This window comes from Sciurus vulgaris (assembly GCF_902686455.1).
Source record: "Sciurus vulgaris genome assembly, chromosome: 9".
NCBI classification, from domain to species: domain Eukaryota; kingdom Metazoa; phylum Chordata; class Mammalia; order Rodentia; family Sciuridae; genus Sciurus; species Sciurus vulgaris.
The window spans coordinates 37,447,189-37,464,007 of NC_136469.1; the positions used below are offsets into that span (position 1 = coordinate 37,447,189).

Genomic DNA, 16,819 nt, shown 5'->3' on the forward strand with positions numbered 1-16,819 from the left:
TAAGTACCTTCTGTTAAAATGTCCTATATCTGTCAGGAATAATAATAATAATAATTATTATTATTATTTTAGCTCTTCCTCTTGGAAACAGTAGAACTATAAAATGGCCTCCATGGTGTCTCTCATTCTACTGAGCACATCATAGGGAATTAACAGCTGTTGACTCTAATGAACAAAGGTGGTGATATATGTTGCAAGAAAATAAGCTTCACTTAGGATTGACCCTAACTAACATTCCATTGGGGTCCAAAATAAACATCCTGTAGTACAACACCTAATTGAGTTCATGTTAAGCAAAAGAAGACAGTGTGAGTGGATTAAATTTAACATTTCTTAGAATTCCCTGATGTGTTCAAACTCTTGTGTTTTATTTTGGTTGATTCCTTTGAGTTCTCAAACTCTGGAGTTGTTCTCCCCAGTGTCTGTTCTTACTCCTTTTGTGAAGAATAAAGATTAGAGCTTTAGACATCCTGTTGTACTTGGTGATTGGTATTGGCTTTCTGCAGCGACCTGCATGGTGGTTAATTCAGGAAACTGGATGGGGGTTGATGGGTGTTTAGAAAAAACAAACAAGACACACAAAGAGAGAAGAGGCTAGGACCTGGTGGGCATTACACTGTGGTAGAGATGAGATGACCAAGAGCCAGCTCAGCATATTTACTGTATAGGTTTATCATCAAAAAGATTTCTAGTGAGAAGGTTTCTTAAAAGCACACAGAACCAAAGTTGAAGACTAATGGCCTAATTATAATTATCAACTTGCGCCCATAATTCTCTACCCCTGGGCAGTTGGTGTCTGAACTTTAAGAACTGATAATTCCGTGGCCAGTATAGAACCTCCTCATGTATATATTAAGATGTCATCATAGCAACTGGGCAGTCTCCATTGGCACTTTCACCAGAGATTTCGAAGAAGGATCTCTTCAGTCACTGCTCCTGACAGCTTTCTGTTCCCCAATACACCACTGTTTTCCTTTTCCCTTCTCCCTTTGTCCCTTCTTCCCCTCTTCCTCTGCTACCCTCCTCCCTTTATTTTTCTCCCCTTTTTCCTTCTCTACTGCCTGCCCTTCACCCTTCAGTGGGAGCGAACACGTGGATATCTAATTTGAACAATTAGGTGTGAATTTTCCTTAAAGACTACAGAGTTCCAGCTTCAATATATCTAACCTTTTAAGGTAAATCTACATTAGAATCATGTTTTCTTGGGACCACTGAAATTAAAAAGTAGTTTGGGATGAGGAAACAGTTTGTCATGGATAAGTTGAAAGTTAACTGTATAATTTGTTGATGGAAGTTTAATTTTACTTTCTTTGATCATCTGTAATTTTTCAACTTAAATCATGAATCACGTGCCTGAAAACAAATAATTCTGTAGCATGAACTGCCATTGACCCAGTTTGTTTGTTTTTGTGTAGCTCTGGGGATGGAACCCAGAACTTTCCACACATTAGGCAAGCACTGTACCATTGAGCTTTATCTCCAGCCCTTGCTGTTGATCTTTTGGAAATAAAGTCTCGTTTGAATTTTTATTTCTTATTAGGGTGCTAAGATCATACAGCATTCCCATGTGCTTTACAGCTGCTTGAAAGCCTAAAACCTTGCTAAAACAATTCACAAATTTTTAACTATCTTCATACCACTTTAAATTTTACCTGATCATTTCATGTTAGATCTATAAATTTCTTAAATCAAAAATAAATTGCTAATAAAAAGGGTAAATGTTTTTAATTAAGATTCATTTTTTAGGTACTAGTTCTGTATGACCATTACAATTAGAAATTCAGTTTGAAATTTTTTTTCCATTTTTGGATGGTATTTCAGTTTGTTACACATGAAATGCCAAAACTTCTATCTAGACACTAAGAATTTCAAGTCAAATTTATTCTAATTTCCTTAAATCTTTAGTCAAGAAGATTAATTTTAGTATATTTCTCTTCGAAAAGAGTTTTCTTTTATATATCTATCTACGTATTCATTTTAACTCAGGGATACATTTCTTTTTTAGAAAATAAACAAGAAAATGATGATTTCATTATGTTCTCTAAAACTGAGGGTAAGAAAGAACACCTAAAATTATTTGGAGATAAAAATTTTCTAAATTTCCCATGCAAATTTGGGGAGCAGTTTTGCTGCTGTGTAAGAAGAAATAAAGATATTTTTGAGATACATTACCAAGGGCTGTATATTTCAAAACATGTGTATACCAATGGTCAGAGTGATAGAAATGGGGTAAAATTTCTTAATTTCTTAATTGTACACAAAAATCCCATCTCTTTTGAAGTTTTAACTTTTTGTTCCTAAATGCTTATCAGAAAAGTTAGATGCTATCAGCTGACCCAGTGAGAGGAACTTGGTACTGTAGTATGCTGTTTTCCTTCTGAACTGCTGCTTCTGTTCACTAACAGAACTACTAGCTATGCAGAAAGTATAGAAAATATAGAAAAGCATAATAAATAAAATGAAAGTCCCATGTGATTTACATTGCTCGTAAATATTGTTAATGTTTTATTTTATTTTCCCCCAAGATTTTGATGTGCAGGCATAATTTTTTTTTTTTTTTTTTAATTAGCCAGCATGTAATGATGGAGCATTGAGCTCTTTCTTCCTCCATACAGTGGGGATGATAGTACTGCCTTCCTCATTGAACAATTAGGAGCATAGGTTGAGAAAAATTCCTGTAAGGCTATCATAATACAGCGATGATGGTAATGATATTATAATTATGATTATTTTTATAAAAATTAATTATTATATTTGTACGTGTGTATGTAGTATGAGGGCCTTGAACATGCTAAGCAAGTGCTCTCTACCACTGAACTATGTTCCCAGTCTTTTTTACACATTTTGAGATGGTCTTGCTTAAGTTGCCTAGGCTGGCCTCAAACTTGTGATCCTCTTATCTCAACCTCCACATAGCTGGCATTATAGGCATGCACCACCTTGTCTGTCTGGTTTTGCATCTTTTAAAAGTTTTCATGTAATACCATGAACACTAAAACCAGAGCTCTAAATAGCCTTGAAAATATGATTTTGGATGATTGCATCATATTCTATCTTATATACTATAATTGAATGTTTTTCTTATTTTTTATCATGTTGAAAGAGAAAAAGAAATGCTGTTTTCTATCCCCAGATGATTTTGTAAATCAAAATAAATCATTCATACTTTAAGGAACACAGTGATTTTTGTTTGCTGAAGTATCTGCTCTTGTTTCCTCACTGGCCTTCAGTTATATAATACATGATTTCTATAATTTATTCTTAACTTTATTTAAAACTATTAAGAACTTTAATTGCTTTAAGTGATTAGCCACAAACTCTGAAATTGTTAACTTTTTAAGGGCAAGGATTACTCTTAATATAAGTTATAAGGAATAATGATTTGAATTATAACAAACATATGCTTTATTGTCAGTCATCCTAAGATTCCTCTCTTCTCCCCTAATGTTTTTTCCTGTGAGAGAGGTATGTTAAAAGGAACTTTTAGTTTCATCTTCAGATTTTTTAAATTGTTAGGATTTGTATGTAAAATATGTATAAATATTCTAAAACTGAAACTTTTCTTGACCAAGTAAGAAATACATTAAAAGTAGGGAAGTCTGATTAAGGTTCATTACTGTATTAATTTAGAAAGTATGGGAAAGACAGGGAAAAATGTCAGTATTAAATAATTAAAACACTGAATTATTCGTCCAGCTAGGTCTTTTGCAAGCACTTTATCATTAACATGTGACTTATGTTTTATTCCAGTTTGTCTGCATCGCCCAGCAAGATTACTGCCGTATCCTCAACCAAGTAGAAAAGAATATGCAAAAAGTTGAAGAGGAAGGAGAGATCGTTATGGTCAAAGAACACCGAGAACTTGATCGAACTGGAACAAGGAAGGGCCACATTGTCATCAAGGTAAGACCGAGAACTCTCATTCTAAGGGAAAGGAAGTTTGGAGTAGTATAAGGTACGGCAATTTAAGATTTGTTTCTTTTTTCATTTTCAAGCATCATACCTCTTAAAGGTCATCACTTGTAACAAAAAATCTTTACATGTCCTGATTAATAGCACTTTATTTTAATTATCATCTGTATAATAAGAATAGTAATCATCTGTATTACTACCTGCTTGGTTTTATGTTAAAGGGTCGAAATCAAAGCACCATATAAATGTTATTTATTCAGGATAATGATTAAACCTTTTATTTGTTACAGGGCACCTCAGAAAGGTTAACAATGCACTTGGTGGAAGAGCATTCAGTAGTAGATCCAACCTTCATAGAAGACTTCCTGTTGACCTACCGGACTTTTCTTTCTAGTCCAATGGAAGTGGGCAAAAAGTTATTGGAGTGGTTTAATGACCCGAGCCTCAGGGATAAGGTTGGAAATACAGTTTATTTCAGCTCTTAACTATGTAGTACTTTTAAAGTATAAGTTTAAAAATATATTTGTCACACCAGTTAATGTTCAAGTTAATGGAATTTAAGAATGTATTTTTAAGGAAACAAAAAGGTAAGGTGATACAAATATTAGTTCTTGTTTTATATTTCAAAGTTTAGCTCTAGAAATGTCTTTTTTTTTTTTTTTTTTCTTCTTTAAATGCCAAGGCCAGTAAGTTGGTCACCAAGTGTTTACATGTTGACAATGTGTTAAAATATAACCAAACATCAGGATACCACGGGAATCTGCATTTTCCAGTCTGGTAGATACTCTAAAAGAAAGTTATAATTTTTAAATTAGCACAGAGCAGCTTTACATTAAAGACATCAGTGACTGAAGGCCCCACTAATATGATTCTAAGCAGACCCTCTTCTGCAGCTCTGCAGAGCTCTCTCAAAGCCAAATTGAATGATAAACTGCATAGAGTAGTGTTACCTCCTTTCTTTTACAACCCAATTCCTTACAGATATTTCTAAGCTTAATACTATCTGTTTTCCTTAGTTAGCCTGTGTTTTTACCTTTTATTTTTTAGTTTCTGTCTTTTATAATAACCTATTTTGGTTTCATTGTATCTTTGCTTTCATTTTGACTTATTTCATATATGTTTTGAAAGTAAAGTGTTGGATAAATCTATAGTGTCTCCTGGCAAAGCAGTCTGTATTTGAAGTATACATATATTTTTTCAGATCATTTTTATATGAATAAAATTCTTGTTGAAGGTTTTATTGTTATTAGTTTATTTTTTCTTGCTCAGTATTTTTTGGTAAATTGAAAATTAGATATCTTATTTGAAATTAATCTAATCACCAGTCTTAAGCACTAAAAGAAGAAAACTTCATGAAACAAATTGCTTTTTCAGGTTACACGGGTAGTATTATTGTGGGTGAATAATCACTTCAATGACTTTGAAGGAGATCCTGCAATGACTCGATTTCTAGAAGAATTTGAGAATAATCTGGAAAGAGAGGTAATAGTTGTGACTTTTTTTTTTTTAAGATGAGCTTTCAGTTCATTTATTCCTCCTGTCTTGAATTGACACCACTCTTTCTGAACCCTTATAGAAAATGGGCGGACATCTAAGGCTGTTAAATATTGCATGTGCAGCTAAGGCAAAAAGAAGATTGATGACATTAACAAAACCATCCCGGGAAGCGCCTCTGCCTTTTATCTTACTTGGAGGCTCCGAGAAGGGATTTGGAATCTTTGTGGACAGTGTTGATTCAGGTAGCAAAGCAACTGAAGCAGGCTTGAAACGTGGGGATCAGGTATGATATTTCTCAGTCCAGATATAAGGAGGGTTTTGGTATTTTTCTTTCTTCAGTCAGTTTTATGCTAATTTTATGAATTCACTTTTAGATACTAGAAGTAAATGGTCAAAACTTTGAAAATATCCAGCTGTCAAAAGCCATGGAAATTCTTAGGAATAACACACATCTATCTATCACTGTGAAAACCAATTTATTTGGTAAGTATTTTTGCAGACTTTCATTTTTCTCCTTTTTTTTTTTAACATTTGAATCTTAATCATGAAAGAAGTTATTTGTATAAGTATATTTCAACATAAGGATCAGTATTTATAGTAAAATATATAAATATAGAATTCATTTTATAAGTATATAATTAGATCTAAATCAATATCCACTGACTTGGGGACTTCAAAAATTATTTTTTAATCTGTGTTTATTGATAAATGAAATTTCCCTTCTGTTGATATATTCTAAACTACCTGTAGATTAAAAGGCTTACTGCTGCCAGGCACCTGTATCCCAGTGGCTTGGGAGGCTGAGGCAGGAGGCTTATAAAGCCAGCCTCAGCAATTTAGCAAGACCCTAAGCAACTCGGTGAGACCCTATCTCTAAGTAAAATACAGAAAAGGACTGGGGATGTGGCTCAGTGGTTCAGTGCCTCTGCATTCAATCCCCGGTACAGGGGAAAATAAATTCTTAAATTTACTTGGATGGAGTAATATACAAAGTAGGTTCCTGGCATCAGTCATTGGAGTAGTATTTTGCTACAGGATTTTAATAGCTGAAGTCTGTACTTCTCATGTACTCCCAAGTTCTACAGTTGCCTTAACCTTGTCCAGATTTCTTGTAATTGGCATTTTGTGGTGTTTCTCTTTCTATATATTTCAGTGTTTAAAGAACTTCTAACAAGATTGTCAGAAGAGAAAAGAAATGGTGCCCCCCACCTTCCCAAAATTGGTGATATCAAAAAGGCCAGCCGCTACTCCATTCCAGACCTCGCTGTAGATGTAGAACAGGTGATAGGACTTGAAAAAGTAAATAAAAAAAGTAAAGCCAACACAGTTGGGGGAAGGAACAAACTAAAGAAAATACTTGACAAGACTCGGATTAGTATCTTGCCTCAGAAACCATATAAGTAAGTGTCTACAAATTTTCTGTGCATTATTTTATTGTCTTAAAAGAATATGCTAAGGTAGTGATGTAATGTTTGCACATTAGTGTAGTATCTTAAGTGTTTATGACTGAGTTGTCTTAGAAGTAATAGTAAACAATCATGTTCATTTTAATCATGTTTTTGCCAGTTGCCTACCCCTGATTTTCATTAGAGTTGATTTAGAATGTTCTTATTTGAATTTTTCCCCCCTCATATGAACTTTTTAGAAGTATGTGCTTCCCGTTTCCCTCAGGATTTGGAGCTTTGGCTACTATACCTTTGTTTCTGGATATTTCCTCCACAGCATCTATACTTTACCAGTCAAATCACTTCTTTCAGTTGCCTCTGTAAATCTCTGCCATTCTCTTTTCCCCTCACTTCTATTTTCAGTTATTTAACCATTGCAAGGCATCAGTAATCAAGCACAGACCTCCTTTCATTCTTCCCAGTTAGCTCTGCAGTCAGAAAGTCAGGTGTATTCTTGAATTTCCTCTTGACTGTTTACTTATGTGACAGACTTAGGCTAGACAAAGTTGCAGGGATTCCCAGCAATTTTTTTAGCTTTGCTTACTTGCTTATTTATATCTTAATTTTGGTCCTTGAATCTAGGGATGTTTCATAACGCTCAATTACCATCAGCCATTTTTTAATGTTAAGTAATTCAGTATGCCATGTTCAATTATTATATGTTCCTCAAGGTACAACAATATAAAAGATAAATTGAAAAGATGAAGGTTAATATATTTCTATGACAATCAATCTAGAGAGGAGCAATAGATACAGTTATTCAGGATTGCAACAAGCATTTCTTTTGTTTCTTTTTTTTAAAATTCCATTTTAAATAAAATTTTCACCTATAGGGAGATATGATTTAAAATATATTATTGATGAATTAAATGTCAAATTTGTATTGTCCCCATTGAACTATAATGATAGGTCATTTCTAAAGAAAACTTCTATGGTAAAGTTCTAAAGATAAACAATGAATGTGATGGCTTTATTTTTAGACTTGAGAGTGTTTTTATATTAAGTAAGTTTCTAAGAGAGAATGAATTAGGACAGCTGGTACAGAAAATAGGAATCAATTTTTAAAGTGACCCCTCTTGATGATGCAGAATTATTAGGAGCATCATAATAAAAAAGATCTTAGAGTTGTATTTGACCATGAGTTAAATATGAACCTTAAAAAAAAAAAAAAAAAATCAAACAGAAGTCAGCATGACCTGGCGAGTATTAATAGAAATTGACATGTTAGAACTGGGATGTAATACATCCATAGCACAGGATATTGGCAGGAACACTGTATGAGAATACTATGCATAATTTTGTTCTCTGTTACTTGGAAAGACACTCAAAAGCTAGTCAAGGAAAAGAGAAGAGACAATATTTAGATGTGTTGGCTTTAAAACACTGAGTAGTATCTTAATTAAATATGTGGTTTGTTTAAATACTTTCCTATGAAGATTATTTGAAATCATATATGCAGTGCAATTGAAATTGAAAAAACAAGATCTAAAGGTAAGTCCAGCAAATAGTAGGAGCTATTCTAAAAGCCTTCATTTAATACTACGTGCTACTTCTGTGTTTGTCTTCTAGAAACCATTATGTATTTATGAGTTTTTAAAATTCAGTTTGGTTTTATTTTTGTGTTTTGCAGTGCTGGGGGTGAAAGGCAGGGCCTCTACATGCTAGGCAAGTACTCTACCACTGGACTACTCCCCTTGCCTATGAAGATTTTTAACAACACCATCAAACTAGAAAATTAGAAAAATCATCTAGTTAAAATATACTGTGTTAGGCTGGGGGTGTGGCTCAGTAGTAAAACCCTTGCCTAGCATGTGTGAGGCACTGGATTTGATTCTCAGCACTGCATAGAAATAAATAAATAAAATAAAGATAAAAATTAAAAAAAATATATATGCTGTTGTGTGTTGTGTATATATGTTTTCCTTAAACAGCAGCATTATAGAAGCTAAGATTCGGGATACTAGTAAATTAGTAAGGATGGACATGGAAAGGAAATGAGCATTAAAGAGGGGAGAAAAGGGTATGGCATAAGCATTATAGAATTCAGATTTGGTTTCCAGATGGGTAGAGAGGGAAACTGAACCCAGAAGAAAACAGGAAGAATCAACAGACTACAGAATCAAGAATAAAAAGAACAGTTATAATCAAGAATAAAAAAAAGAATAAAAAACAGTTTCAGTAACAATGAAACAGTTGGGGAGGTCAAACAAAAAGAGGGTGTGCTCAGAGAGGGACTTTTTCTTTTTTCTTTTCTTTTTTTTTTTTTTTAAAGAAGATTGTTTCAAACTTGAGTCTCAGGTATAAAGTAGTTTTAGTCAAGAGTAACCCGTTTTGTACAACAGAGATATAAGTAAATAATCAAGAAACTGTGAGAGTGGAAAGTTAGATCATCATGCAAGGTATTAAAATGTTGCTGAGAAGTATTTCTTAAGAAGGCAAATCTTATAGGGTGTGCCTAGAATATACTAATATTCATAACCATTTGTGCCAGGAGTATCCTAGTCATCCATGCCTTGGTCTGAGGACATAATAATCTTTTGATAGCATATATTACATCTAGTATTTTTGGCAAATAGTGCTTTTATATCGTTGAGAAAATCCGTAGCTGGGTGTGGTGGTACACACCTGTAATCTCAGCAACTTGGGAGGCTGAGGCAGGAGGATCCCAAGTTTGAGGCCAGCCTCATTAATTTAGCTAGAGTCCTTCTCAGAATGAAAAAGGGCTGGGAGTGTGACTCAGTAGAAGATCAGGTCTGGGTTCAATGCCCAATACCACAAACAAACAACAAACAAAACCTATCAATGTGAAGATTTCTGTCTTTCATGGAATGTTAATTGAAAGTACATGCACATGCCTCAGATGTGCTTAAAAAGAAATGTAATTTTGTCCTAGATTTGCCTATGAATTTGGAAAAACTTACACTACAATTATCTTATTTATGATGCCTTGCTTTACATCCCAACCTTAGTAAAATGTTCTTGTATTTTCTTTCAAGGTGTTTATATAAAACTAGTTAGAACATAAATTTGCTTGTAATCTAGTTATTTTTGCATGCAAAAGTGTATTTTATTTGATCTTTTGTTTGGAAGCATTTGATCCTTTAACAAATAGATCCTTTAGAAATAATTTTTATATATTATTAAATCATGTTTTAAGAGTTGTTCACTGCAATAATTTTTTATAAATAGAAGTGAGTTTGTAGACATCAACAATAACCAGTGCTTTTCTGGGAACGTAAATGTGTAATTAGAAAATTTGAGCAGAGTAAAAGTCAAAGTGAGTCATTGGATTTTTATTGCCTTTTCCTTGAGCCTAGAAAATGCCACCATGCACCACTCTTCTTTTATGCTCTGTGTAATTAAGAAATAATGTCTGTCAGGGTTTCCTTACATTCGACTGCATAATAATCTCGTTTTTCCCTTAAATATTGGAGAATAAAATTAGGATACTTCAGATTTTTCCCTGTTCATTTTACTCATTTTCTTTAGTTCTTGCAAATGGGACCATAGAACTTCATCATTTTGATGCGGAACCATTGGACGAGTGAGACTGAATGCGTTCTTTTTAGTATGCTTTTTCCTACGTCTGTTCCCACCAGAAACTAGAGCTCATATTTTCTTGAATATATTTTTAGATTAAGAAACTACTAATATTGGGTTATGGGTTTCTCCAGTGAAAAAAGGCTTTAGAAAAAAATCATATACTTAAGAAACAGCAAAGTGAATTGGATACGCTTAAACAGCAGTGGCTTTTGCAATTTTCAAGTAAATTAATGACATTTTTACATTAATTGCAAGTTTAATGGGATATGGCTTATTAGTGGTCTGTAATAGCTTACAACTTTTTACCTTGCCAATAATTCACTTTTTCTTCTTTACTCAGTGACATTGGGATTGGTCAGTCTCAAGATGACAGCATAGTAGGACTAAGGCAGACAAAGCACATCCCGACCGCATTGCCGGTCAGTGGCACCTTGTCCTCCAGTAATCCTGACTTGCTGCAGTCACATCATCGCATTTTAGATTTCAGTACTACTCCTGGTGAGCACCACCAAGACTGCTTTTGTTTTCTCCTTGTCATCTTTTTCCATCTTTTTCTTTGATACCCACATGAGTCTTGTGTTTATTCTATTATTCACCGATGGGTTTGATAATACCACATGCTCTCTCTCGGTTTGGCATGGATTGTATCAGATGCGAAGAGTCAGGGTGAACCTTAAATTCCAAACCTTTGGAACCAGTTCTCATCGTATTCTGCAGACTATTTTGATATGCCTACAGGAAATTTAATCTCTGTGAACTTGTTTCCTCTTTGATAAAATGAAGACTAACACATGGCATGCAGTAATCTCTCATTCGTATCAAATAAATAAGAAGAGGAAGTATATTTGGGGTCACTGTTGGGTTTTTCAATATATTAAAGATTAACTTTAGATTAAAAATTTTTCTTTGATACTCACATGACAGTCTTTTGTATATGCTACTACATACTGATGTGTTTTGTCTAATCGTTTAGTTATAGGGGAAGATATGTTCTTACAACATAGTGTGTTGATCCATCTTTGAAGCACTCTAGTAAGGGAGAGGTCAAAGTTTATCATCATCTCTTCTAGGGAGTTTCTTTCCAGATTACTTTGCATTACCGTATGTCGAAATCCTTTCTACTTATGTGTGGTTTTCTTTCCTCCAGATTTGCCAGATCAAGTGCTAAGGGTTTTTAAGGCTGATCAGCAAAGCCGATACATCATGATCAGTAAGGACACCACGGCGAAGGAAGTGGTCATTCAGGCCATCAGGGAGTTTGCTGTTACTGCCACCCCAGAGCAGTATTCACTGTGTGAGGTCTCAGTCACACCCGAGGGAGTCATCAAACAGAGAAGGCTTCCAGATCAGCTTTCCAAACTTGCTGATAGAATACAACTGAGCGGAAGGTATATACTATCTTACTGGATTTCTTAACCTCCCTCTTGAAACCCACATCAAAGTCTAAGAGATGAATACTTTAAGGGTTTTTTAAGTGACTAAATATCCCTACAGATTAAAAACCAAGTGCCCTATCATAAATTGCTGTATCAAAGTAACTGTATACAGTAGACCACTGGCCCTCACAAGGAGCTCTTAAGCACTTATTCAAGGGTACTGTGACCTAAGAGTTATTATCAACAGCCAACATACAAGCAATCACTCCTCACACTTGCCCTGTAGAACACCTGCTGATAAAACAGTAGAGGGAGCTTGATGTAAAGTCGCAGAGTAAATCCTGCTGCTCTCTTCTCCTTGGATTTGGCATTCACAGATTTTCTAATCGTTTTTAATCATCACATGATCCCACATACCTGACTTTTCCAGGAACTTCATTAGTTTAGGCAGAGACATCTATGACAGTGTGTTTGGCAGAATTAACTAATTCTGTCAAATCAGTCATTGTACATTACACTACAGAAAACACTCCTGAACTCTGGAACCAAACTTGAGTTGCTACAGAGAGCTTGATCCCTTGCTGTATAAGTGCATATATAACACATTACTTGCAAGAAAACATTGCACTGATTTTGTCATTCTTTTCAGTGACTTTTCTGTTGTGGGGGATATATAATTTTACCCTCAAGTCACAAATAAATAAAAGTTGAAAAAGCAGTTAACTTTTGGCTCTCATATAATTACTAGGTCCTATACCAACTAAAAATTGAGTTGTCACAAAAATAACATTTTTTTCTGTTTTTCTTATGAAGTGTTCCATTGTGCTTGATTTTTCCATGTTATAGATCTGAACTATGATTTAATTCACTCAAAAATTGTCTTACAGCTACCAACTCAAAGTTTCTTACTCCTCACTTTTATTTCCAACCTCAACTCTAGTGGATAGTTTTATTTTAGGAAGTTGGTTTTTCTCAATTATCATTTGAATGTACATTGATTATGTCTGTAATCATGATGAAGTTCTTCAGATCTCCAGGGAGCTGCAAATTCATGATTCACATTCATTATTCAGGAAAATATATATGGATCCCTGTCATGGGCTTCATGAGTAATCAAAATGGAGAGTATGAAATCTGTGAATGTCAAAAGCCCAAGATAACATGTTTTCTGCCATAGATGTTCTGTGAAATATGCAATAGCTTAATAGGATCTCCACTGTTTCTTCATTTATAGAATTTTACTTAGAGAAAGTATCTGCCCACCCTAAAAGGAAGAAGGAAGGAGGGAGGGAAGAAGGAAATAGCAAACAGCAAATACCTAAATGCTGTTTTCAACAAGTTGCTTAAAAGGAGATGCACTAGCTCTGAGTTCTTATCCCTGCATTGACATTAACAAGTCACTAATCTTTAGTTGACTGTTTCCTATTCTGATAAAAAGGAAACAACTATTACCTGCAGGGTTTTCATGAAAATTCACATATTTAAAAACTAAAATCTGTTTTAGGATTATTCTAGACATTAGACCACATGAGGGAAATAGCTTTTAGGTTTCTTAGGGATTTTAATAAAATAAGTCAACTCAAATTCATCTAATTTGGACCAATCAATGATCAGGTTCTCTTTTCACTCTGGGAAAATGGAATGATGCCCTGGGTCTGATCTTTCCTGCTTCCACCCATGGAGCCTGTACCCTTATTTAAACTGAGAAAGAAAATAGCTATTTTCTGTCATCTGTAGCCAAAAGGGTGGAATGATTTAGAAAGCAGGAAAGGAATGGAGAAAAAGAATTACAGTTAGTACAAATGAAATCCCATGTGGTTCATTCTTTTCCATCTCTGACTTCTGGTTTCTGTGGTCTGGCAATTAATGCAGCAACTGTACTGCCCATCTTGGTTGAAAAGAATTCTTCCATGATTCAATTCTGTATTCTCTCAAGTTTCCCCTAAAAAGTAGCATCATTCTTTTACAGAAATCATGAGGCTTCTGCTTAGGCTTGATTATGTCTGACATATTCTGCTTTCACAGGTATTATCTGAAAAACAACATGGAAACTGAAACACTTTGTTCAGATGAGGATGCTCAGGAGTTGTTGCGAGAGAGTCAAATTTCCCTCCTACAGCTTAGTACTGTGGAAGTTGCCACACAGCTCTCTATGCGGAATTTTGAACTCTTCCGCAACATTGAACCTACTGAATATATAGATGATTTATTTAAACTTAAGTCAAAAACCAGCTGTGTGAACCTGAAGAAATTTGAAGAAGTCATTAACCAGGAAACATTTTGGGTGGCATCTGAAATTCTCCGAGAGACAAACCAGCTGAAGAGGATGAAGATCATTAAGCATTTCATCAAGATAGCATTGCATTGTAGGGAATGCAAGAATTTTAACTCAATGTTTGCAATCATCAGGTAAGAGGGCATATTTGCCTTAAGATTCAGTACATATTACAGATTCGAAACAGTCTCAATCCAGGGATATCGTATAATAATATAAAATGTGGTAATTCATAAATGATTCACTTTTTTAAAAAAAAATACTGGTAATCAAACCCATGCTAGGCTGTCATTGACTCATAATGAACAATTGTTTTTCCTGATTCTTAATCCTTAACTTAGAACCTTCACATTGCTGATTTGGAAACCAGACAGTCTATATCTACCACTTATTGTTTGTTTGTTTGTTTGTTTTTAACTTGGACTTTGGGCAAATTATTTGAACTGCTGGGAACATCAATTAACTTCCTTTTAAAATGACAATACCCCAAGGAATTATTATTATTAAGTGATATAATGTATGTAGAATTCCATTGGATAGCATAATGCAAAATCCCAATAAATGTTAATTTTCTTCCCTTATAAGTGCTTAGATTGAACCTGGAAGAAAGGAAAAATGAAAACAATGAGTTATTTTGATGTTATAAAATTAGTCATTTTTTCTGCCTGGGAGTTTGATCATGCTCTCATGACTACTATGTTTTGTTTTATAGAATATTTTCCTACTCTATTTTATCAAATGCTTGCTATGAGCCAAACATTGCTCTATTTGGAGGAAAAGCAAAAATACTTATATTCTAGTGGTTTTGCTGATGGTCTGTTAGTCAGCTTTCATTACTGTAACAAAATAGCAAAGGTAGTCCACTTAAAAAGAGGAAAGGTTTATTTTGGCTCACAGTTTTGGAGGTTTCAGGGAGTGGTCATTTGCCTCTGTTGCTTTTTAGCCAGCATTGAGGCAACAGGACCATATGGTGGAGCAGAGCTGTTCACCTCATGGCTAGGACATGAAAAAGAAGAAAAGGAAGAATTCAGGGTCCCACCATCACCTTTTTAGGATATACCCAGTGACCTAAGGTCTCTCTCTAATCCCTTAATCTCACTGTAACCTTCCAGTAGCATTATTACATAGGCACTAAGCTTTTCACATATAGGTCTTTGAGGCACATGTAGGATCCAGACTATATCAGATAACAAAAACAGATCAGGAGAGTATAAAGGGAAGAAGAATTAAACCCACTGTCTTGGCCCTGACCCCGCTTCTGTCTGCCATTCTCATTACCCTGGATTACCCAAGTTTCCTATGCATCCGTCTGTAAATTGCTTTACATGTAAACCATACACACAGGTTTATTTGTCAGTACATGAGCAGTAGAGTATTTTGCTTCCTTCATTTCAGAAGAGATCATTTAATTGTATCCCACTTTTCTTTTTTCCCTTCTCAGTGGCCTAAACCTGGCACCGGTGGCAAGACTGCGAGCTACCTGGGAAAAACTTCCCAATAAGTATGAAAAGCTATTTCAGGATCTCCAAGACCTTTTTGACCCTTCCAGAAACATGGCAAAATACCGCAATGTCCTCAATAGTCAAAACCTGCAGCCTCCCATTATTCCTCTATTCCCAGTTATCAAGAAGGATCTCACATTCCTCCATGAAGGTAAATATAAGGTTAGAGGAGATTGGTATTCACGTATAGAAGTATAGAATAAATGCCATGTGATTTCCTCTTTCTTATTTGTGAATTACAGGAAACGATTCAAAAGTAGATGGGCTGGTCAACTTTGAGAAGCTAAGAATGATTGCAAAAGAAATCCGGCATGTTGGCCGAATGGCTTCAGTTAACATGGACCCTGCTCTCATGTTCAGGACCCGGTGAGTGTCACCTCTAGTGGCATATGCGGGACTAGAGAGGTTAAGTTAAGAGTTTCCCAGTGAATGAGGAAATTTTGCATATTTTTATTTGCAATGTTGCAAAAATTATATTAGTATGTACCAAGAATCATTATTGAATTTCCATTTGGAACAAATCAGGTGTACTTTTGACTATTAGTAAAAAGTTTGTCCTTCAGATATTTTTAATTTAATATTAATCACAGATACTATTTCTTATTTTTTAGAACACTGACTTGTAGAGTTAGAATTTGTAACTGGTAGCATGTACTGAAGTATGTAAATACCCCAAACAATATTGTCTCAGTATCCACAGGATAGATTTAGATGTCAGCTTAGTCAAAAATGATTAGGAGACAAAAGAAGTAAATCTCTTTCTAGAACAAAAAATTTAAATATATTTGTCTTTTGAACTAGAAAAATGTGTCTAGTAAAGTGGTGTGTGTGAGATGATTATGAAGTTTAATGTTTGTGGGCTTCTAGAACTGCTTATCCAGAAGTCTAGTCCTTTCTTTCTGAGCTTGTGATCTCTCTGTCTCTTTCTACACCCATGCTTCAATCTCCATGGCTCTCACTTACAGGAAGAAGAAATGGCGGAGTTTGGGGTAAGTGGTGGAGAACTTGCATACCCACACACAGTTCTTGCTCAGCTCATGCATTATTTTCCTACCTGCTATATTTTCTGATGCTTTGCATTTTTGCATTTTTTTTTTCTTAACCCTCTTGCTCTAGCAGAATTTCAGATGGCAAACTGACTTCAAGTTTAATCTCTTGGGGCCTGTACTTTTGAAGTCATGATCCATGAGAGCTGTGAAATGATTGCTGATTGTTTTGGGGAACTATGGGCCAGACATATTTCTGAGCTCTCAGATTTTTAGTGTAATT

At 34.8% G+C, this 16,819-nt stretch overlaps 1 protein-coding gene across 1 annotated transcript in view; it reads left to right on the forward strand.

Moving 5' to 3' along the window:
• Positions 1 to 16,819, forward strand: part of RAPGEF2 (Rap guanine nucleotide exchange factor 2) — a 265,166-nt gene that overhangs the window by 233,717 nt on the left and 14,630 nt on the right. Inside the window, 12 exon segments of the mRNA XM_079154511.1 lie at positions 3,751 to 3,903; positions 4,203 to 4,367; positions 5,287 to 5,394; positions 5,489 to 5,692; positions 5,784 to 5,892; positions 6,563 to 6,809; positions 10,738 to 10,895; positions 11,545 to 11,785; positions 13,799 to 14,182; positions 15,490 to 15,701; positions 15,793 to 15,916; positions 16,516 to 16,539. Of these exon segments, the coding sequence (XP_079010637.1) occupies positions 3,751 to 3,903; positions 4,203 to 4,367; positions 5,287 to 5,394; positions 5,489 to 5,692; positions 5,784 to 5,892; positions 6,563 to 6,809; positions 10,738 to 10,895; positions 11,545 to 11,785; positions 13,799 to 14,182; positions 15,490 to 15,701; positions 15,793 to 15,916; positions 16,516 to 16,539 (2,129 nt within the window).